Genomic DNA, 23,356 nt, shown 5'->3' on the forward strand with positions numbered 1-23,356 from the left:
GTTAAGGACACACATAATATTGTGTATATGTGTATATGTGTATATGTGTATCTGTGTATCTGTGTATCTGTGTGTGTATATATATATATATAAATATACGTATGTACATGCATATATATGTGCTGAAGCACTGTGCATTACATTTTATTCATAATTATAAACATATAGAAGATTGAAAAGAATGAGGCTTGCAAACATATGGCTTTTTATTTAATTCGAATGAATATTGTAACATTAAATCAAAGGAAACATGAACACCTATCAGTATGGGTGGGTTTTCGCTCCTTTTTTAAACTAATCCAAACAACCAACAAACAGGATCTTAAATTGGGTCCACTGCATTTAAATACAGAATGAAAAAAAATTGCAGAATATAGAGCAAAACCAGACCGGTAAACCATGGTGAAATAATCATACATATACAACACAATTTCTTGTTCATTCATTTTTTTTTTTTTAAAGGGAAAACGTATAATATTAATGGTGAACCTTACCTATTTTATACAGTATATTTTTTTGGTTTCTTTCAAATAACAAATGACTCTATTCACAGAATATACAGTTTAATAAACATTTTGTTCACCAGTTCCTTTTACGGTGTGATCACATGTGAGACCATTATTAAAAATTACATTTTTTCCATTGTTATTTCTCAGTGTCTGACTCATTCATAGTATATGCTTCTGTAGTCTCCAAATACAGCATTACTTCCTGCTGTTTGTTCAGTCAGTCAAGATACTGCAAGAAACCCCAAAGACAATACAAGAGCACTGCCTTAATCAAGTCTAGTCCCATGAGCAGATTTCATAATGAAACATCAGCAATATCGAGATTTCTTTCACCCGGATCAGTCAAAGGTTTTTTGTTAATTTGTTGGTTTATTTTGTGAATACCATTGTATGTTACAATAGAGCCCAAGTCTAAATACTGCTGATAATCACAAAGTAGACGAGAGAAGACTGGCTGGGCTCCTTTTAATACTGAACACCCCTCACACAATATGAGGAACTTTATATACACACCTGTGGTCGGAAAAAATCTTTGGTAAACATTAGCAGTGTGGAACAACTAAAACAGTAAAGACAGATAAGGTCAACACCATACAATAACTTATTGGTCAAGTTCACAACATGATATCTTTTTAACAAAGACTCTTTTGAAGACCATTGTCCACATGAAACATCAGATGAAGACGTTACTTCACTACTGCGTTTGATCAATGCATAATGCACAGCTTCACAGGGACAATGTGGACATCTGACAACAAAAAAACTGGAAGAAAAACAGTCTCATGGTACAGTGGCATGATTCAACTCTTATTTGGACAATACAGACATTTTTTGTTCTTTAATGTGTAAACTGGGCTGTAAGGAAAAGGAATAGGTATAAATCAGTACTGCATTACAATGAAATATTGAGACTGAAGATGAATTTACTGTATCTTTCAGTTGTTCTTAAAACAGTATGTTGATATGTATACAGATGTATGTAATGCTTTATCAACATTTCTTTTGCAGACAAAGCTGATTGTTCCAAAAGGAGATTGTGTTTGCTGCAACAAATGAAATCCTGATTGGACTTTCTTTTTTTTCTCTCGGTTTTTACAAAATATTACATGACAGGATATTACAGACTCTAAAAAGTGCTAATTGGTTAGCCTTTTTAGGCGCCCCCAAAAGAAAACAACAACAGCAACAGCAACAACAAGACAAATAGAACAAAGGAAATCAGTCATGTTGGAATGATCTTAAGACCCTACTCCTGGTCCATTATGGCACCTGAACTGACAGCCAGGTTCCTGTGTAGGTTCGGGTTCTGGCTGTGCCTGTTTCTGCTTCTCACAGAGGAGAAAGAAGTATCACAGCCAGGGACTTTACACTTGTGAAGCAGTCGTAGATGGACAGTCTTGTAATGGGCTCTGAATGTGCCCTTGTTGCTATAGACCTTTTGGCAGATGTGGCAGGTTATTGGAGATCCACCCCCACCTCCCTGAAGCCCGCCTTGTCCTCCCACAATGCTGCTGAGGGTCCTCTCCCCCCCGAATGCCAACTCTTCGCCCCCAGGCCTTCCCATGCCAATCCCATCGCAGCTTTCATCACTGTCCTCCATGGGGAGAATCTCCTCATTCTCCTCAACCCCTTCCCTTTCCTCACTGCCGGCTCCATCGGAGTCCCAGGAAGATCTTGCACTGCTGCTGCCACGGGGTGGGGCAGAAGAAGAGGTGCTCAGGTCCAGGACAGCCCCATCCTCCCCACTTCCACCCCCTCCTCCTCCTAACCCCTCCATCTCTCCTAAGGGCAATGCCTCAGCACTGTCTGGTGCAGTACACATTTTGCTCATAGGGAAGACCAGACCCATGCGGTTGTGTCCTCGGAAGATGACAGAGGTGTGGCTGGTTGGGTCTCGATGGGGTAGGTCTCTATCCCGGTCCTGGCTGTAGTCCAGGCAAACGGACTCTCTGTCTCTACTGTGGGATGAGGGCAGGTAGAGTGTGCTGGCTGGGCTGAAGGATTCTTTGGTCAGTAGCTTGTGGTGCAAGTTCAAATTTGCACTGTGTCTGCAAATAAAACAATATGTGCTTTAAATATATATAATATATAGTATCACACACCACATAGTGAATGACTTTAATCCAATACATATACAACTCAAGTCATGCTCAACTGAATCTCAACATGCCTTGAGAAAATACTTACACACTAGAATATCCAAGAAACAGTTCTTAAGACACAATAGGTACTTGTAGTTTATTTACAAGACATCTGCAGACATCTGCGCAGAGTTGATACATTTGAACTACACTAGATTAATTTATTTCAGTTCCTCCTTCTTGTCAGCACATTCACATGTTTTAGTGACACAAAGATTATAACTGATCTGATGCTATATGACTGATATCCAGTGACTTCTAGGTGGAACCAAACAGAACTTGCCAACTGACTGAGCTAAATAGTAACGCATTTGAGATGGGATTTGAATACTATAAGTCTTTAATTCTGAAAATCTTTGCAGGAACAAGTGGAAGATATGGTTGCCTCTCACCTGTCTCGGCTCCTGCGGGAGGGGAAGGTAGCATTGCAGCCATCCACTGTGCACATATGCATCTCCTTCAGGTGGACATTTTGGTAGTGCATCTTGACGCTGTAGGGGTTCTTAAAGGTCTTACTGCAAATTTCACAGTGGTGTGGCAGATCAGCATCGGGTTCGTAGTGAGATAACCCTGAGTCACTATAATCATCGACACAGCCATCAGCCTCTTCCCTGACTTGGTCTATGAGCTGGGGAGTGCCCCCATTTTTCACCCTATGCTCACCCTCGTCCCACTTGAGCTCTGAAAATTTGTCAGGTGCATGTAGTGAGTTTGCATGTTCCCTGTCTACCCTTTCTTCATTGGCTTCATGACATAGTAAATTGTTTTCACAGTGGGTCTCCATCAGTCTGTTTTCAAAGGGGGAGGATGCACGGGTGATTACCTCTGTTTCAGCTTGCCTTGGCCTATCATCTTGGTTGTTCCTCTCTTTCATTTCTCTATCTAAGGTTTGGTCCAACAGGTTTTTGGGGCTGTCCCTCTCCTTCTCTTCACCAGTGTAAGCCCCGCTCAACTCCTTCTTCTCTCCACCTGGTCTTGTACACATAGGCCCTTCAGCTTGGATACTGTCACACTCATCCTGGTCCCTGCTATGTAAGGGAATGTCATCCTCAGAGCTGCTCTCCTTATCTATCCGATCATCTCTTTCCACTGCTTCCTTCTCTATCTTTATTGGCATGCTCGACTTCCGTGACTTTTTCTTTGGTATCGGGTCTGTCATGCAGGGTTCAAGGGCTGTGATGGGTTTGACTGGTACAGAGGAGGACAACATAGGAAGAGAGGGTAATGTTCCTGGGGTGTTGGCAAGCTCTGCTGGAGTTACTAGACTGCGGTAGAAAGGCAGGACTGGCTGCACTGTTTTCAAGTTGGGAAAGAGGATGCCACTCTGGCCCATGCTGGGGAATGAGCTACTGTGGAGCTTAGAGCCAACATCTGCGTGGCTCACCATGTAGCTGGATACAGATTTATGGCTTTCTGCAGAGCAGACAGGGATGGGTGTGCCATATTCAGACCTCTTTTCTCCTTGAGAGCTTTCATCAGGTGATATGCTGCCCCGCAGGTCTTTATCACGGTTGTTGCGATTCATGGGCATATGTAGCCGTGGGTTTGGGTTGGCACTATGGCGATTGCGACTGCGCAACGAGCTGAACACCATGTTGCAGCCCTCGATTGTACACTTGTGCTTAATCTTTAGGTGCACTGCATTGTAATGGATTTTCAGTGTGCCTTTGTCATAAAACGTCTTCTCACAAGCATTACAATATACACGACCCTTCTTCAGGGAGCCTATACACCCACCACTCCCTGAGACCCCCACACAATTGCTCCCGTTCCTGTCCAAGGAGCGCAGTTTCCCCTCAGGTGACATCTGTGTTACATCAGAGCTCATGGAAGGTGTGCATGGCGTGGAGGGTCCGTCAGAGTAGTTGTCGCTAGTGGAGAAGTCTTCTGCCTCAATCTTTGTGGTGGTGGAGAGGTGGTCTATTAGTTTGTCTCCACCTCTTTCTCGATCAGTTGTGAATGAGAGCGAGCTGGAACATCGCAGACTGCTTTCTGGAGGTCGTGAAAGAGTGTTGTCCTTCCCTAGATCATCCTGCTCTAGATCATCTCTTCTTTGACTCTGCTGCTCCAAGGACCCACAGCATGGCTGCTGGTGTTGTTGGTGTTGCTGCTGCTGCAGTGTCCCTGTTGGTGAGCCTAGAAATGGTGCAGGAACAGAGCCTAATAGTTGGAATGGCAGCATGAAGGCCATGCTATTGATAAAGTTCTCAAAGTGGTGCATGCTGTTACTGCTTAATTTATTGGCTTTGGATGTAGAGAGGCTGGCAACAGTGCGTGGGGTGTTGCGCTCAATGAAAGTGCGGATATCTGAGTTGGTGCGGGTGCTTGGAACCAACACCGCCTGGCCTTCCTTGTCCTGCAGAGCCATCAACTCTACTATGGACTTGGTCTCACCAAAACGCAAAAATTGTTGTAGGGTGGCGATTTCCTCCTCGAACGTCATGATAGCCCACCTGTCTAGTACCTTCCCCGCGACATCCTAAAGACAGGGCAGGAAGAAAGGCGACAGCACCAGAGTGTAGGAAAGGGGAGAGGGCAAGGTGATGAAGGAGGAGGAGAGGAAGGAGCAGGACAGTGATAAAAAGAAGAAAGAAGAGAGCAATTTCATCATTATCATTATAAGTGTCTGTTGGGTTGCTCATACATATTCACAGAGTAGGTTAGATGACACACACTATAAGACAGACTGGCAGAGCAGCTAAATAAAGGAATCAGATAGAGGTTTAATATAAGCAGGCAGTGCAGAACCCTGAGAACCCTCATTACACAGACACTCAGTGTTTCATCTTGCAGGTCATTTCTCTTCATTTAAATCATGTGTGTTTGCCCACTCTGTATCAGTAGAACCACATGGAGAACACACACACACATCTCAATAAGAACACGCATAGTAGCAGACTTGTAAACTCATATGCACACTCCCAAAGGCATGCAAAAATAAATATGTGCACAAACATACCACACACATATAGACACACAAGTAAGGGAAGGGTGATCATGAGGCACATCGCATTGATCAAGTGGGTCCTCTCCCCCTTAAGCCAGCAGCAATCACATGTGAGTTCAGATGTCTTTGAAAGTGAGGAGTGGCTTCGTGCCATAACCGTGATTAATATTTCATCACAGAGCATTCATTGGGCGCCTGTCGAGGATTCTGACTCTACGTTTGCCATTAGTTGAGCTAACATGAATTAAACGCAGTCCAACTTGAATACTTGATGATGTACTAATCGAAGTGAGAGCTCATGCTGACATAGTGCCTGCAGCCCAGGCCTCAGCTGGCTTGGCTCTTGCTTGAGATGAAATCTGAAGCAAAAGACATAATATTTACAAATCTACTCAGAACACCTCCTCTAGATGGTGGCACCACAAAAACAAGCAGGCCACACCAGCAGGAAACTAAGACAGTTTGTGGTAAAGGTTGCTATATCAAATCCCTACATTCTCCTGTTTTCAGCTATGCTTTCATGATTCCTCTCTTCCCTGGTCCTTCCTTATCTTCCTCAGAAAGTCCCTGTGTTGCTTCCATGATATACTCTCAGTCACTTATATGCTGGGTTTTTGGGTTCTATAGTCCAGGACAGCCCCATCCTCCCCACTTCCACCCCCTCCTCCGAACCCCTCATCTCTCTGTCTCAAGACCACCCTGAAAACAATAAAGATAAAACACTTTGAGTTGTTTTAATATTTAAATTAATAGTTCAGCATTTTGGTAATCCTTACAAGATTCAAACGATGTGTTTGCATGAAGTGCACAGCTGGAGTCATACTGTTTAAACCTGGCAGAGTGGGGCCAACACATTTTTAAATGGGCCTACCAACAACTTTGAAGCATGTTCTACGTACATGATGTATCTGAAACCCATATATGCACAGAAAGGAGCACAAAGACTAACGTTGCAATTTTTGGGGTTGTTATGTGTTAAAGATATTCCTCGATGAACAACAGTGTCTGAGGACTGTAGTACTTTTGCGTAGCATCTCTAGCTATGGTGCATGTTGCCTGATTTTTAGTGTTGGGCTTTGTACAGGCGCAATGGCCAGTGTACCCAGGTGTTGTTTACCTAAAAAGTACTTTGAGCACATATCTTTAGAGGTGCTGCTCACCTGGAGCACGTATCCTCGTATGTAGTCCTGCAGTGTCCAGTCAAGGGCATTGAGGATCTGGATGACCTCCTCCTGCTTTAGAACAGAGAAGAGCCGGTCCAGGAGGATCTTGAGGCGAATGGGGATGGCTTGGGTGCCAAACAGCATCAGGCTGCAGATGTCGAACACCACGTTGGAGTGCACAATCTCCACCTGGCTGCTCTGGTACATGTGGTGCACCTTAAGCTTGCTCAGGGCTAGAATACACACATTAAAATTGACTGGATTAGATCACATGAAACTATATCTATCTCTGCACTCACATAAATAGAAGACACAGCAAAAAGAAACAAAACAGTGTTTAAGTGTGTGTGGGTGTCCAGAAGAAGAATACAGTTTGTAAATGTAAGTGTAGCCAAGTCATCTGAGCCATCACCCAACAGATATGAAAACATTGAGTAATTACTCCCTCAGTTATTATGGGCCATTGGTACGCCATTGTGTCTTATTAGAGAAAGTGCAGTGAGAGTGAGGGTGACAAGGTTACCCCTTGATACAATTATTTGATGTCAAATATTCTGGTGAGTTAGCTGCTAACTAATAAATCAGCACTTGCTTTTTTTAATGTTTGCTGCCCATCATAAAATAGCCACATAGATTCATAGAACCAGTGGTACTCTGTAATATGAATATTTGGAAAATCATAAATTAAGGTAAAAAAATTGCACAAATGTTGGAGTCATTAGTATAATTACTGTAAAGAGTATTTCTTTTGCAGTCTAGTAACAGAATATTTTACTTCCAGTCTCTCAGACATTTAATGACAATTAAAAAACATCTCTCCCTTTTTCTACCTCTCTCTCACTCTCACTCTCACTCTCTCTCTCTCTCTCTCTCTTTGCGACACAAAGTGACTGGTTTGAAGATTAATTGTTGGTACACAAAACTACACAAAGTCTTGGTTCAGTTATTAAAAAAAAGGTATTTACGTATTTGTCCATGTTTTGATGTGTATGTCTTTTTCTCATATATATATATATATATATATATTTTTTTAATTTAAAACAGTGAAATAAAGATTTGGCAATGGGCCCAATCTTAATTCCTGACAATGGATTGACTGTAAATAAATTCAGCAGCAGCCAAACATGTTGGACAAACTTATAAAACAGCTAGATTTGTGAGAGCGGACCAGCTGACAGGCAACAGATGTGGTTGACAAAAACTGGCAACATGCAAAACATTCAGACATGACTGTGTTACAAGAGTAACACACCAAGATGGAGCCTGACATTTTGATTTTAAACATAATATGTCTACCTGAAATGAATAAATTACATATTTTAAACAGCCCCCACTCCTGGTAAATATCTACTATTGATACAAATGTTTTTTAAATGCCGTTACTTTTTGCAAATGCACAATGACCTTATGTTTATTAAGAGTGTAACAAATCCATGGCTTCATTCAGATCATATCCATCTTGAGTTAATTAAACCAGCCTTACTTATACCATGGGGTGTGATCACTTCATCAAGACTGGAACCAAATAGTCACACCACACAGGAAGTTGGAAGACCATAAAATAGGTGCAGTGTGTATGTGTAACAAATATATTTATCTTTCCCAAACTTAAATTAGAATTAGAATTTTGTGTGTAAATTTTGATTGTAATTGTAAAACGTACAATGAGTTTTGTTTCAGTAGTAATGAGAGCTCAGCAGGCTACACATGCAGCCATGGCTGCAGGTTGGGATGTTGTGGCTCCATTCTCTTGCATCACAATTTGAGATTGTAGATTTATGAATCACGGTTTTTAGTCTCAGGTTCATTTAACAGACACTTAAAAACTTGGGCAATGAAAGTAGAAATCTTGCAGTGAGCTCTCACCGTGTGCTACCCAGCCATGCTTGCAGTTTTCGCACTGCCTTCTTTTCAGCTTTCCGGGCTTGAAGCTGTCACAGTTACAGTTCACCAAAGTGCAGCAGATAGCCTGTTAAAAAATAAAGAGAGGAAGAAAATTCATTCCCTTTTCACGTAACTGGAAAACTACATCAAAAATCCTCCCATTTTCTTCTTAGATACATTTTTTTTAATTTTTAATTTAAAACCAAGACACTGTAATTCTATGGATGTCCATTTCATAAAATAAGAATATTGTAGATGTTTCATATCATAATGTCAACATTGTGCCAAAAGTCTGCCAGAATACCATGCTGTTGTTAGAAACTCTTGAGTCAACTCTGAGCTGCTGGTGGAGCCGGCAAAGGCTGAAGTTATAATAAGGCAGAGCACATTTCTACATTTCTGACATTTGAGACTTTAGAGACATTATTAGTCACATTTTATCTTTTAAATAAATCCATATGTTTCATATTTGTAAGGAAAGCTACATGGAAGCTATCATATAAAATCTGCCGTCCTATCCTTCTGTGACTTTGCAGTCAAAGTGCGTGGTTGTAGTTCTGCTAATCTAACACAGCTACATGAAAAACATACGACAGTCAGTTTAGTTGTCCATGGAACTGAGAGTGTGATTGCCTGAAGTATTTTTGCTCTCCCTCTGTGTATCGCTTACTGGCCTGTTGACCCTGTGACAGTAGCTCTAGCATATGCATATGCATGTGGATGTGTGTGTGTGTGTGTGTGTGTGTGTGTGTGTGTGTGTGCGTGTGAATGTGCATGTGAAATGTGCATGTGAAATGTGCATGTGAAAATGTGGATGTGTGTCAGTATAGCGAGAACGAGAGGTCTCAGACACACCTAGAAAAGCAAAGCCATCTCAATCAATCAGTGCCTTAGGCACACACACACACACACAAAAACACACACACACAGGTCAGAGTACTCTGTCTATTGGCTAATGGCCTTTTTCTTTTCCGGACAAACATGTAGAGAAGCACACTGAAGCATAGCGTGTGGACTGACAGATGGAGACTTGAAGTGAGGAGTAAACAGCAGTAATAAGTCACGTTTTCTGGGTAGCTGCTGACTTGGCACCGACTGCAGTGAAGATTCCAGTGCACTAATACACTAAAATGACCCTGCTTCCCCTCTCTCTCTCTCTGCCTATGGACAAAAAAAATCATTCACACACCAGGAACCGAGGGAAAAGCATCATCAGATTTATGATCAAAGCCAGTGTTGTTAGTGTTACATGCTGAAAACCTTGGAGTGGCTGCGCCACGGCACCTCTTTCCCTCTGCATCTATAATGCATGATCAGTGGGGTTTTAGTATACATGAGCGGCATGCGTAGCTCCTTGCTGGAGCTCACTCCCTCTCCACGGGCGGAATAGGAGAAAGAGTGTGGGTGGGTGGGTAGGGGGCCTCCTCCTTCTCATTTAGTCATTCGCTTGGTTCTGTGCTCGAGGCTGGGCTTGTCCTTGAGATCTGGCATCACATTATTTAACCTTAAAATAACCTCTCATCATTAGGACGGATAAACTGACCTGAGATGAAGGTGGTGGCAGCTACCTGGCCTTGAAACAGTGTGGCAGCTCTGGCGTTCAGTCCCATGACATCCGTTTGCATCGCTTTTCTCTCTATCGCCCTCTCTGTTGGGTGTTATCTCTGACTGGGCAGCTCTGCCTGCTCCGGACAGTTGTGAGGTGTAAAAACCCTTTTGCTCATCTCTCAGCGACATAATCCCATCATTATAGAGCACCAAGAACCAACATGGCCCAATTAGGCTAATCCCATCCTACTGTGGGTACATATACTGCTGCTATTCCCTTAATGTATATCTCAGGCAGCTCGCTGACACACACACACACACACACACACACACACACACACACACACACACACACACACACACACACACACACACACACACACACACACACACACACACACACACAGATATAGCAGAAGAAGAAAAGATATGGCAGCGCCGGGCAGACCAACAGTACACTGGCTCTTGGTAATGGAGCCCCCCCCCCACCATTCCTCTCTTTACTGTTGTCACAACAAAGCTACGGCTGTTCACACGCATCAGTGAAATCGATGACAAGAAGACTAATTGCACAAAATGATGCGGCTGGGTCAGTGTTTTTGAAGACAAAGCTAACGCTAACACACTGTTGCTTCCTTTATTTCATTGATGTATAACAGAGTTGCTAAATGTCCTCCCCACGATCCCCGCCACCAGTACACACCCTCTAATTAGCATTTTGGAAGTACATGTTAGAGAAATGACAAAAAGTGTATGTGGTGGCAAAGTCAGTGGTTGTTAAGCCAAAAAAAATGCTTATGCTTTTCTTTGTAATGACAGTGCAACAAAAAATATTATTATTTAACATAATACAATGACTAATATAATATAAGTATATATATATATATATATACAATTTATGACTATGTCCCTTTACAGTATCAGCGCAACAAACAAACTGAGATATGGTTTATCAAATTGGAACACTTAGAGCAGAATAAAAATCCACCTCTTTGCTGCTGCTGGTATAGTTTTTTCCTGATAGACTATATTTTCATAATAATTAAAGGTGTGCAGATGAACATGTAAACACTTTTAGAAACTCAGATCCCCTCTCATCTGTGAGTACATTCTTGACCTCGAGAATAATAATTGGCCAGAAAAAAAACTAAAGGTCCACTTACTGTACAAATATGTCACATGATGAGAACTAAACAGAAAACATGACAACTGAGCAAACTCACAAGAAAATGTGTGATGTTGAAAAGTGAAGAGAGGAATCCAATGCTGCTCAAAACATGTCCATCAATATCACAGAATGAAAAAGACATTTTGTATCTGATTGCGTCTGCTCCTGACATCATGAACCTATGCAGCCTTGACTCTCTCTGAATCTATTTATGTGTATAGTTTCTTTTTGTGTATGAGTTTCCATGGAACCGGCAGCACTACTTTGACGAATCTTAAACTTTCTCTTTCTTTATTGTGAAATTCACGTATTCAGTCTCCTTGCGTATGCCTTGATTCTGCCACCGGTCCTCAGTTCCTCAGTGTCTGTCTATTTGTTGCTGTTAAAGGCAACTTAATTGAGACTGTGAACTCACAGGTCGCTCTGCAGGATGAATGGAGGAGAATGAAGGCAGATTAGAGGGAGGAGGTGAGCTCAAGGAAAAGAACTGAGGTGAACTGAAGGCAGCATTCCAATATCATGACGACCCAATCTGCTAGTGTGCATGAATTAGCCTACCTATCCACACAGCATGAAAATCATACACAGAAGTGAAGCACCAACAATGTAACAACTGGCTTCAGTAACAGGTTCGAGAGAATCATTAAAAATGTAAGCTGTCGCTGAAATCCCAGTGACAGCTTAAAAGTTTGTATTCATGTGGTGATGTTTAAAACACACAGTTGGCAATATGAGTCAAAATCAGAAAGAAAGTTCGAAAAAAAGCTATTCACTTTCTAGTCAAAGTGGAACATCATCTCCATCCCATTGCTGGGATAAACACACACGCACGCACGCACGCACGCACACACACACACACACACACACACACACACACACACACACACACACACACACACACACACACACACACACACACACACACACGAAATAGAATGAAATAGTCTTTTCTGGCTGTTGAAATAACATTTTGCCATGGGTCCCGAAGACTCACGGTGCTTCAGAGACTGAGCAGAAATGAACAGCTGCTTGGACAGGGACAGCTCAGGGATGGACAGGGACTTGTTGGCCTAATGCAGTGGAAAACTAATCAATTAGCAACAACCCGGCACTAACTGACACTCAATGGGGAAACAAGCAGTGCTGGTGCCAAAGAGTGAGTAACAACAGTGCTATCAGCAGCTCCGAGGAAGACGGAGACTGATGGCCAAGTGAGGGGGGATCAGATTTTACTAGCTGCCATTAATCAGTTAACAAGACAATTATGGCACAGGGGAAATAAAAGAAGTGAGAGTTTTCCTGTCAGGGAAATATAGATCACTGAACTGCATCACACACATTATTACCATTTACATTTTTGTACAATTTAAAACTTTAAAAATGTTTTGTTGGAAACAGCTGGATTTCCTAAAAGCACCCATGGGCTGGGATTTCTGCTTGTAACTATTGTCACACCTCATTTGGAAAAATTCAGAGTAATTATTTTCTCTGTCAAACCATTATTGTCCCTGGTCGTAGTTTGAAATAATATTATTTGTAAATACTATTATTTGAATGTCTTTTACACATACATACATTTTGTTGATACCATTTTATATTAAGGCACCTTTTATGGGGGGTTAATTAATTGCAACTAATGTATTTATTAATGATTAATAAATAATTTACCAATGTTTTGTGAATCAGTTATAAGACTTTCATGAGAAAAAAATATTTTCAAAGTTGGTTGATGTTGATTCTCCTAACAGCCTCACTGATTGATTAAGCATCTATAAATTATTTATTAGCCAAGAATAAAACCAATTGTTACATTTTATAACTGGTTATTTTATTTTTAAACAAAGAAACAGTTAATCATTGAAGTAATTTATCAAAAATAAATAAATTTTAAAAAACACGTACGGGTTCCAGGTTCTCAAATGTGTAAAGTTTAAATTATTTCATATATTTTTATTGCTCAATATAATTTTGGGGTTCAAGTCTTTAAAAACCTTTTTAAAAAGTAACCTTGGATTGAGGGAACCTGTAATTGACAAATGTTTTCTTTCTGCTGGCTTTTCAATGACAAACAAACAAATAATGAATTGTTACTGTAAAAACAATCAACAGAATAACGGCGAAGATAATCACTCTATAAAATACAAATATAAAAACAGTTTTTAAATGAGCATGAAATGTTTGTGAACCTAACTTTTCATTCAATTGATTTAGAATTTAAATTTCTATCTTATTGTTTTTACATATAACAGCTGTTGAACCAGTACCTTAGTGTTTGTTGACTACAGCTTCATATTCAAAATAAAAGGGAAACACATTTAAAAGGGTGAATTCAACAAAAATAAAAAGAGCACCACAGCAATCAAGAAACATTTTCACTCTGACACACATTCACACACACACACACACACACACACACAGACACACACAGAGGAAATAAATATTTGATCCCAGCCAGAACACATAGAAAACACTGAGGAATTTCGTGGGAGGACAGTTCTCCTGGTACCACTCAGATATCCTGCTAATAATGTAGACTTCCACCAATAAAAGCACCTCAGCAGCAAAACTACACCTGGCCCCGCCGCCGACCACAGGCTGCGTCTGCATCGTGTCTGTGTGTGCATGGTACAAGCAGAGAACAGTCTCATGAATAAATCACGTCGTGGACCAAGTTGTTTATGTGACAGCGAGGTAGTAAAATGTTAATTGATGACAAGTGTTAGTTAAAGTGAGGTTACAAAACATGAGCTGCTCAGCAGGCAACGTGATCCTGCCTCAGCTTATGATTTAATGCCACTCCACAATGAAAGAGGAAGCACTTAAACACAGCACCAGATAAAAATCATTCACTTGTGATATTGTCTTAAATGAATACATTAAGTTTTACATGAACTATTCAACTTTTTATACACAAAGTCTCAGCTGCAAAGACGTCCAGCATATGTGTGATTTAACAGCTTCCTTTAGAGTAGGCTACACTGCATGCCAGTACTAGTAGTTCATAAAATTAATTTAAATTTAAAAAAAAAGAAAAAGAGAACTAAAACCATGAGCATTCCTTTAACACTGCACTGAACCTGAAAAGGAGAAGACAAGCCCAGGAAAGCCTGGGCGAGTGCAAGTAGTGACAGGCTGTGTTTGAGCCTATTAGGAGTCCATACAGCCCAAAGACAGCGTGAAAAACTCATTATTTCAAACTCATCCAGCAGTCAATCACCACCAAGCACACACACACACACACACATATACACACTACATGCTTCAACACTCAAGCAGACAAGAATATGTAGCAAATCTTTACCTGAATATCCATGAGAAAATGGTTGGCTTCTTTAAGGAAATAAAAAAAAAATCTTAAAAGACAAAGAGATGAGCTTGTGGGAGGAGGGGTGGTGGTGGAGGGGGGAAGAGGCAAGCCAAAGTTTGGTTGGCTTCCTGGTGTATGCGGCTCCCCGTTAGCAACTCTGAGGGAGTGTTTGGCTCAGAGAGGGAGTAAATGAGGGGAACATGTTAGTACACTGAGTCTGAGAGAGTTTGGCTCCCAGCTACGCTCTGATTAATATCAGATCTCCCTCTTTCCTCGCCTGCCTCCTGACAATCTTGTCACATCTGGCTGACAAATCCTCACAAGCCTTTTGGTGGCAGCGCAAAGCAGACGTAAGGGGTGGCTGTTGAGTGTGTGTGTGTGTATGTATGCGTGTGTGTGTACGTGTAGAGTTTGGGGGGGTATTAGGGGGTAGGCTGGGGCCAGGAGGGGCGGATCACAGCTCAAGGAGACGCTGAAGGGGGTAAAAAGGCTGGAGCAGACACACACACACACACACACACACACACACACACACACCCTCCCATCCTCTCACGGATGGACCATCATGAACCTAATGAAGCTGACGAGGTTGCAGGCTTCGGTCGCCACTGCCAAAACACTACCACATACAAAGTGAAGTATAACTCTGTAAAGATGAGCAAGGGCCCTTGCTCTGATTTTCTTTTTCTAGTGTATGTGTGCGTGTGTGTGTCTGTGTGTGTGTGTGTTGTGCCCTGGGGCCCTGTAGCAGAGATGAAGAACAGAGAGACACCCACAGAAAGAGATGGAGGTAGAAAGAGGAAACAAAAGATGGAGAGAATAAGATGCGGCAGGAATAGATAGGACATGAGTGTGTTACAGGGAGCCACAGAGGGCCATTCAACTCACAACTTATTTCTGTCACACACACAGACACAGACACACACACACACATGCACACAAACACATGTATAGACAAAATTGTAAATCACTGTCATGGATTAATAGAGTAATTTCCTTTCACACATCAGAAAATGGAAAAGGCCTGTTTGAGGAACATTAAATGTGTGAGGAAGAAAATACACACTCACATGGTAAACTTATGGCAGCACTTGTTCCGAATTCAATACATGAATTTTCATAGAATTTTAAAAAACGTATTATCATTATGATATATGTAAAAAGCTGATTGAAAACCATATTTACGGAGAGATTTTTCTACATAACAGTGGCTATTTGACATATCAAATTACTGATAACATATCATTTTTTATAACAACCAAAGAGACATATTAATGCTTTTTTCATTGTTTGTTGTGATTATATAAAAGTTTATGAATAAAATCAAATAGTCTGAAATTTTGTAAAAAAAAAGAATTGTACGTAAGAGAGTAATTCCCATTACCTTTTCCAATTAGCTATAAAATGAAGATGGGCATTTTATTTAAAAAAAAATTCTAAATCAAAAATAATTCCATGCAACTTTAGACTACAGTCACCTTCAGTGAGTATCTCTTCACTTGCTTCATTCATCAATTTATTTATTTTCATCACATGTTGTGGAAGCTGTTTGGATGCTCCACTCTGACATGCAGGGTATTAAACCACAATTGTTTGTCTTCCAACTGTTTAACACTGTTTACACACACACACACACACACACACACACACACACACACACACACACACACACACACACACACACACACACACACACACACACACATTAAGAGATTGTTTGCCTCTTCCGAAGCCACCACCACCAGCTAATTGTTACATTATGGCTGTAACAAAACATTAGGCTCCTGTTAAATCACATTCCAAAAGACTGCAGCCAGGAGGCTACATGAGTGCAGGCTGCTCTGATACTACAGACGGTTAGATATACAGACGGAAAGAGGGACAGACGAGGGGCCGGCAGGATGGAGGACTGACACGCAGGTAAGAAATGGGGGCTGATTCTCAAAAGTAAAAGTACACACTTTAACTTAAAAGTTGTCTGATGGATTCTTGGAAGGCATGTAAGGACATCTCTGTCCACACTGACTGGGGCAAAGACGCCCTCATTGTGACTTCCTCATCAGCCACACAAGGACTTCAAGTGTCTGAGCTAGACTCAAAGTTTTAGAAATGTGAGCACTTTGGATGACTTTAGAAAACTTTTACAAAATCACCAGCTTCATAAAGGGTCATTTACCAACTCTGGCATCAAAGATCCTGAATTCTTGCATTCAGGTATTCTTTGACTGTTCCAAATTGAAATTTAAACTTGACAAAGATCTTGTAGAGCTGCTTGACGTGAGGGGACATTTCACATTCGTGAGCTTTGGCCACTTTTCTTTATTAATCAAAAGTGTTGCAGAAAAAATTATGATCCTCAAAACTAAGATCTGTATTAAAAAAAGAATAAGGCCAATAAATCACAACGAAACAACTTGTAACAACAAATCCTACAACAAGTATAGATAAATCACAGAATGACAGAGCAACTAAAGTCAATATGTTTCTACTCATGAAATGTACAAATCACATGCAGTCAATTATGAAATTAAAACATTGTAATTTTTTTCTAATCTACACAATTTAGAATAAAAGTCTGCACTGCTCCTGCCTGTCACTCCTGTCGACATGGACTGCGTCCAATTTGTCTTTGTTAAGCGTGTCCTGATCATGTTTGCAGGGAGTGTGTGTGAGAAGAGCCCGAGCAGACAGAGAATAGCAGTAAAAAGCCACCTCTCTTACCTCAGCCATTATCATTTAGTCGGATGTTTCCAAGGATACCGTGGAGTTTGCCATTCCTTGCGATTCCCACAAAACAACTGTCTCCAACTCTCCTGTCCGCACAAGTACTAATGCAAAAGAGCCATCACACCCAGCAGCGTCTTGTTCAACAACATAGACACACATCTACTCCGCTTCTCTCTCCTCTCTCACACAGACACACTCAGCCACCAGCGCTCACCAAAAAACAGAAGTCACTTTGCTTTAACTCTCATTACACACACATACGCACACACACATCCTCTGCTTTCACTCCTCTCATGTTGTCGTGGACTGGCTCTAAACTACTCAAGATGTTGAGTGTGTGTGTGTGTGTGTTGAAACTGGGCACAGGGGATTGGAATGAGATCCTCCCACTCGGCATTCTCACCTCAGGAGCTGCTTGCTCCCTCCCTAGCCTGTGCACACAATACACACACACATAGAGGTGTGCATGTGCTTTCTCTCTCTCTACACACACACACACACACACACACACACACACACACACACACACACACACACACACACACGTCTACCCCCTCAGAGTCACAGGGCAGTCCCCTCACAGCTGGCTGGAAGAGGGCATGACACTCATCTTTCACAGAGATTTGATCAAAAGGAATCACAAAGGCTGGAGGCTCTCCTAATGCAGTCAGGGGAGACTCTCCCTCTTTTCCCCTCTCTCTCTCTCTCTCTGTCTGAGTAATGCCCTAAATCAACGCTGCCCCTCTCGGTTCACACAGCCCAGTGTGTGTGTCTGGATTCACCTTAACACAGTCCTGTGAACAGCCTCCATAACAAGTTATGCCTTGTGCCGTCAGGAATGTGTCAGTGTCTGTGTTGAGTGTTCCTCAGGAAGAGTGGGACTTCACACATGACAAAAAACCAAATCGCTGTTACCTTTAGCCTAAGGTATCAAACCTCCACACCTTTTTTGGCACCATCCAAAATGTTAATAGAAAACTTTTTGAAGTATCAAAGCATTTTAAGCTGGCATTAAAATCTAAAATCTGCTAAGTTTTGTAATTAAATAATAGTGTTTATTTTATTTACATTTGAGAACTTAATCTTCGATTGCTTTTGCAGAAAAAAAATGTCATATCTCTTATGTAACATGAGTTATACATTTGTGGCAGGTGTGAACAGAAACATTGCACTCAGGTGTGGACCAAAACAACGGCACTGAGACCCTTTAGAGGAGGTGGTCTCACTCAGGTCCCAAACCAAGATCGGAGAAGATAGTTTGTGGTGGGAACGTGATTTGACCCCAGGTACCAGGTGTCTACTGCAGGCATGAGCCAAACAGCTCCTGTAGCCACATGTGCTTTCCACAGAGCAAAACTGGAGCCGTGCTTTGTTAAATTGAATGGTAAATTATCTCTCAATTGTCCAGAATCCATTATTTTTCAACTTGAGGAAGGCAATGACTTGTGCCTACCCTGCCTCTGATTGGTTATTTATTGCCTTTATTGGTTGGGTAGGTTGCTTTCGGCATTAAGATTGACAACTGGCTTGGAATAGGGCAAGAATATTGTGGTGAGCCAATCAGAGGCAGGGTAGGAGTGGTCCTTATGTTCAGAACACAGGAACTTGCTGCTGAAATCCGTGACATGTTTACTCCTTCAAATCGATATTAAAATGCAAAGGCTTAATTGCAACATTCGTGTCATTGAGGACAGCGATGTTCATCAGACAACTCCAGATGTTCCAATGCAGAGATGCTTGTTTATACTATGTATACTGTGCATTGACAAGTGCAGTATATTTTTCAAATGGATGTCCATGGATCCAAAGTGACCAATATTCACACATTCACATGAAAAGATTGAAGAGTGATTATTACTCATTTCAGATTTAGGTTTCCTCATGTTAATGTGTAGACTGTCACAAATAAATCAGATTTTTACCTCTTGTCCTTTACTCTTACTTTTGTGTCTTTTTTCCTTTCCACGCTCCCACACACACCTCCTTTTCCTCCATGTGGAGGAAGGAAAGCTCTGATGACTTTCGCCATTAGAGGCATCTACTAATCCACAAATTACACAGCAAGTTTAAACAGGTACACCTGGTGTGCTCTATCTGTTACAGCTTAAGGGAGAAAGGGGTGGGGGTGGTGGGATGCCACCAGGTGGAGACACACTTTAAAGGTTCACTAAAAAGAAAGTGCAAAACAAACTTTCCTTTTCTTTTTTTTTCTGAAAACCTCAATTTAGCCAGAGAGTTTCCACTGACCACTTTTTACACAACCACATTTATATTATTCACAGATTAATATATAATCTCATTTTCCCCACTTTCTTTCTTTCTAAAGCAGTTGGGGGTTCGATGTCTTGCTCAAAGGTAGCTCAACTGAAACGAAGTGCTGTAGGGAGGGAAGAGTGTTATTTATCCGCTTTCCCCACCCACATTCTCCCAATACGGAACTCAACCTGACAACCGTCCAATCATAAAGCTGCTTCTCTCACCTCTAGGCTAACAACACCCCCTGACTTGACATTCAGAAATTTGCCAAGCAGCCTTGCTAACTGATAAAAATGCAGCAAATGGCCCTTGAAGTTGAACATTAAAACTGCATTACTTTCCACAGGAGATCAAAGCTGTTCTTATTTGTGAAAAGCTCAGAGTGTTATGAGGTTACATATATGGATAAGAGACATCCCGTCAAGGCATATAACGCAAGGTTGGAAAGCCCTCCACTCTCCTGCAGTTGTCCAGGCCAAGCAGATCTGCTTACCGGCCTTGTATTTATTCCATACCTAAGGGATGCATACCAAACACTGCCCCAGACCTGGCCTGGATTAGGTCTGCACTGCTTGTCAGATTGCTGCTCCCTGGGCTGCAGCAGCGCAGACGTATTTGTGCCCCCAGCAAATAAACTCCATGTGCAGCAGAACAGGTCACGCTGCCTACTTACATGTCTGTCATTAGCCTTCCTGCAGGGGAGAGCGAAAGGGGCTTGAGTACTTGAGCAGATGAGCAGCTTTGGGAGAGCATTACAAACTCTTTTACACTGTCTTTATTTGAGAAATACAGCTAGTACGCACACTTGAAATCTGTCGTTATGCTTTTAATGAGACACTTGGCTGACAGGGCCTTCATTTAACACGAGCTGTGTCACCTCAACCCTATCTCCTAGAAATTATAAGTCTTCACTAATTAACAGTGTTACATTGTGTTAGAGACAAAGGTGCCTGAATTGTATTTTGTGTTCAAGTACTAAGAATATGTTGTTGATTTATGTATTTGACAAATTGCAAACACAGTGACTCTGAACATACAAGTTTTATTAGACATCATATTTACTCTCCACCACAATATCTGATACTACAGGATAATATCCATGTAGTAGTGTCTATAGAACTATCACGGTTCTATTCAGACTCTCACAGCTCTTGGTTAATGTTAGTGAAAGATCCTAGTCTGGTTTAATACATAAGATCAACCTGTTTATTTACATTTAAATAATACCAACATCTTTAACTGACCTTAAACAATTAATTATCCACTTTGAGGACCATGCCTTTTTTGCACATATGATCAATTTGTAGTTTTGCATTGTCTAGCTCTGATTTTAGATGATTTAAGTATTATCTGTTATCTCTCCTTGGTGACTATTGTTCAGAACCTTCCCCAACATACACTTGCATGTCTTCACGTGTGTGTGTGTGTGTGTGTGTGTGTGTGTGTGTGTGTGTGTGTGTTTATGCCACATGTGTCATACAAGTGGGTCCAAGCGGCCTGCCTTTCCTCACTTAAGCTGACAGTACAAAAGGCCAAAAGGGGAGCTATCACCTCCCCTCTCCCAGCCAACTGTCCGTACCATGCTCCAGTCACCACGCCACAGTTTACTTGTCATTCCTCGCTATTATTCAATGCAGATGCTCTCACTGCACTGTAAATCACATAGAGGGCAGATGGCCCCCGGTGTCCTCTTTAAACTGAGAGGAGAAGGATCTAAACTAATGAATGTTTTTGGTGTGTGACGTGGCTTATTACAACATAGGACTCAATTGTTTACTCACGCGCATGTGGATATGCAGAACGTGATCCAGTCATTTACCAGTGTGTATGTGATTATGTGTGAAGGAGATGGAAAACCATGTAACGAGAAAAAAATTGAGGAGAGCGCTTTTACCATGTAACAAGAGGGGAGGTCAGGACTGTTCACGTGTGGGAGGTGCAGGGCTTTCATAGAGATTGGTTTTTATATAAAACAGCATTAGTGAAAGCAGAGCTAGGCACGGAGTGCACTTCAAGTGATACCACAAGACCATAGGATATGAGTGCTTACTATGAATATATTCTTCTCTCTGTAGTCAGGAGCAAAGTGTGGAGGACACAGTAGTGAATGTATAAGGGAGCCATAGTGATGGTATCAAGCTCAGTGAACACATGGCATATTGAACATAAAGACATGCTAATTAAGGTTTGTGGGTGTCAGTTTTGAAGCAACTACTGATTAAATTTTAGAGGCAGAATCCTTTGCTGTTTCTCTTAAGTCTTACTGCTGAGGTGTTCCTGCACTCCATTTTCCATAAATCACTTGACAGTCATTACCAGTATCTACACCTGTATTACAATGTTTTTGTTGATCAGATTACAACCAGACAGAGCTTGACCAAATGAGAGTACAGGTTGAAATGTGCCCAAGAGTCATTGAGAACAGATTCTGATCCAATCAGCCAAACCACCTCTGGAGGTTATAAGAGATGCATTGTAACTATATCAACACAAAGGTAAATGAAATTATGTTTTTCTTCACCCACAACAATGAGCAGAAATATACAATTCAAGTGCCTCTGTTCCAAACCAGAGGAGGTAGCCGCTAGCAGTCTTTAGCCATTCATTAAACCTATACTTCTGTCTGTTGTTTGTTGTGATTTTGTGGAGGATGTGAAGTAAGCTAGACAAATGAATCTGATCTCAATCAAATTCATTTTTACCAGTAAACCAAAAATTTACAAAATATCTATACACAATAAGGGTATGAAACACATGTTAATGCCAGCTGCAATTGGGGTGTTTGTGCACAGTATTGTGTCTTATGGATTTTGTTCGTGCTGGTGGAGCTTTGCTGTGTATACTTTGTTCTTCATCTATTGAAAGAAACGGAGCAGATGACACAGCACATGACTGTAGCTCCACAGCAGCTCCATGTACAGCAGAGAATTCACTTTCTTTTAAATAGTAAATTACTCACAGGAAGTAACAGCAAAATAGATTTTATCAAAAATAAAAGTAACAGACATGATTGAAATTATGAAATAATATAACAAGAGGAATATACAAGTTAAGAAAGTAGAGCAATTTAAATAATTGAATATTATGATATAATAGCCTATTAAATCACTTTTTTGTAGTTGGTTATGATGATAATATTGTGAAGTTCAATATGCTTGTTGTTGTTCAACATGACACTGGACAGAGAAGAGATCAGGAGCTCAGATGATCATATGAGGATTTACATCAGTTCTGGACCATGTGACAAGAAACAGCTGTTCAGTTTTTTTCTATATTAACATGGATCTATCCAGGTGCAACTATGGTGCATGTCTCTTCAAATGTTGCCACCACAATGAATTGTGGGATGGCATTTGTTCCTTTCATAAAGGATGGTCGGATGTTTCCTATGCTAAAGGAGATTAGATAGGAGGCGGGTAAAGCTCATTTTCTTATCATTTACAGAACTCAAACTGCTTTCATTATGGCCGCCACTGAAATACTTCCCAGTAAGTTCACTAAGTTAGGAAACCTTCTAAGCCAAAAGGTCTAACCCAACCCACAAGCTAGTGAGCAAATGGGATTGAATTGAAAAGTAGTGGGCAAGCTAAATGGCGTGCAAGCTGTTTTTCCTTTTCCCAGCTATGTGTCCTTTAGGTTAGGTTAGACTAAACCCCATATTACTCACCATTATGTGTGAAAAGAAAGAAAGTACACAAGATCCACT

General features: G+C 41.1%; 1 protein-coding gene across 1 annotated transcript; it reads right to left on the reverse strand.

Moving 5' to 3' along the window:
- Positions 1-188: 188 nt before the first annotated feature.
- bnc1 (basonuclin 1) lies at positions 189-17,873 on the reverse strand. The gene is made up of 5 exons (XM_035160510.2): positions 17,389-17,873; positions 8,627-8,729; positions 6,758-6,993; positions 3,043-5,129; positions 189-2,557 (listed from the first exon to the last, which is right to left on the reverse strand). Exons 1-5 carry the CDS (start codon positions 17,401-17,403, stop codon positions 1,756-1,758), a joined length of 3,243 nt encoding a protein of 1,080 aa, XP_035016401.1. The 5' UTR covers positions 17,404-17,873; the 3' UTR covers positions 189-1,755.
- Positions 17,874-23,356: the final 5,483 nt, after the last annotated feature.

Source organism: Hippoglossus stenolepis, chromosome 1, assembly GCF_022539355.2.
Source record: "Hippoglossus stenolepis isolate QCI-W04-F060 chromosome 1, HSTE1.2, whole genome shotgun sequence".
In the NCBI taxonomy this organism is placed as follows: Eukaryota; Metazoa; Chordata; class Actinopteri; order Pleuronectiformes; family Pleuronectidae; genus Hippoglossus; species Hippoglossus stenolepis.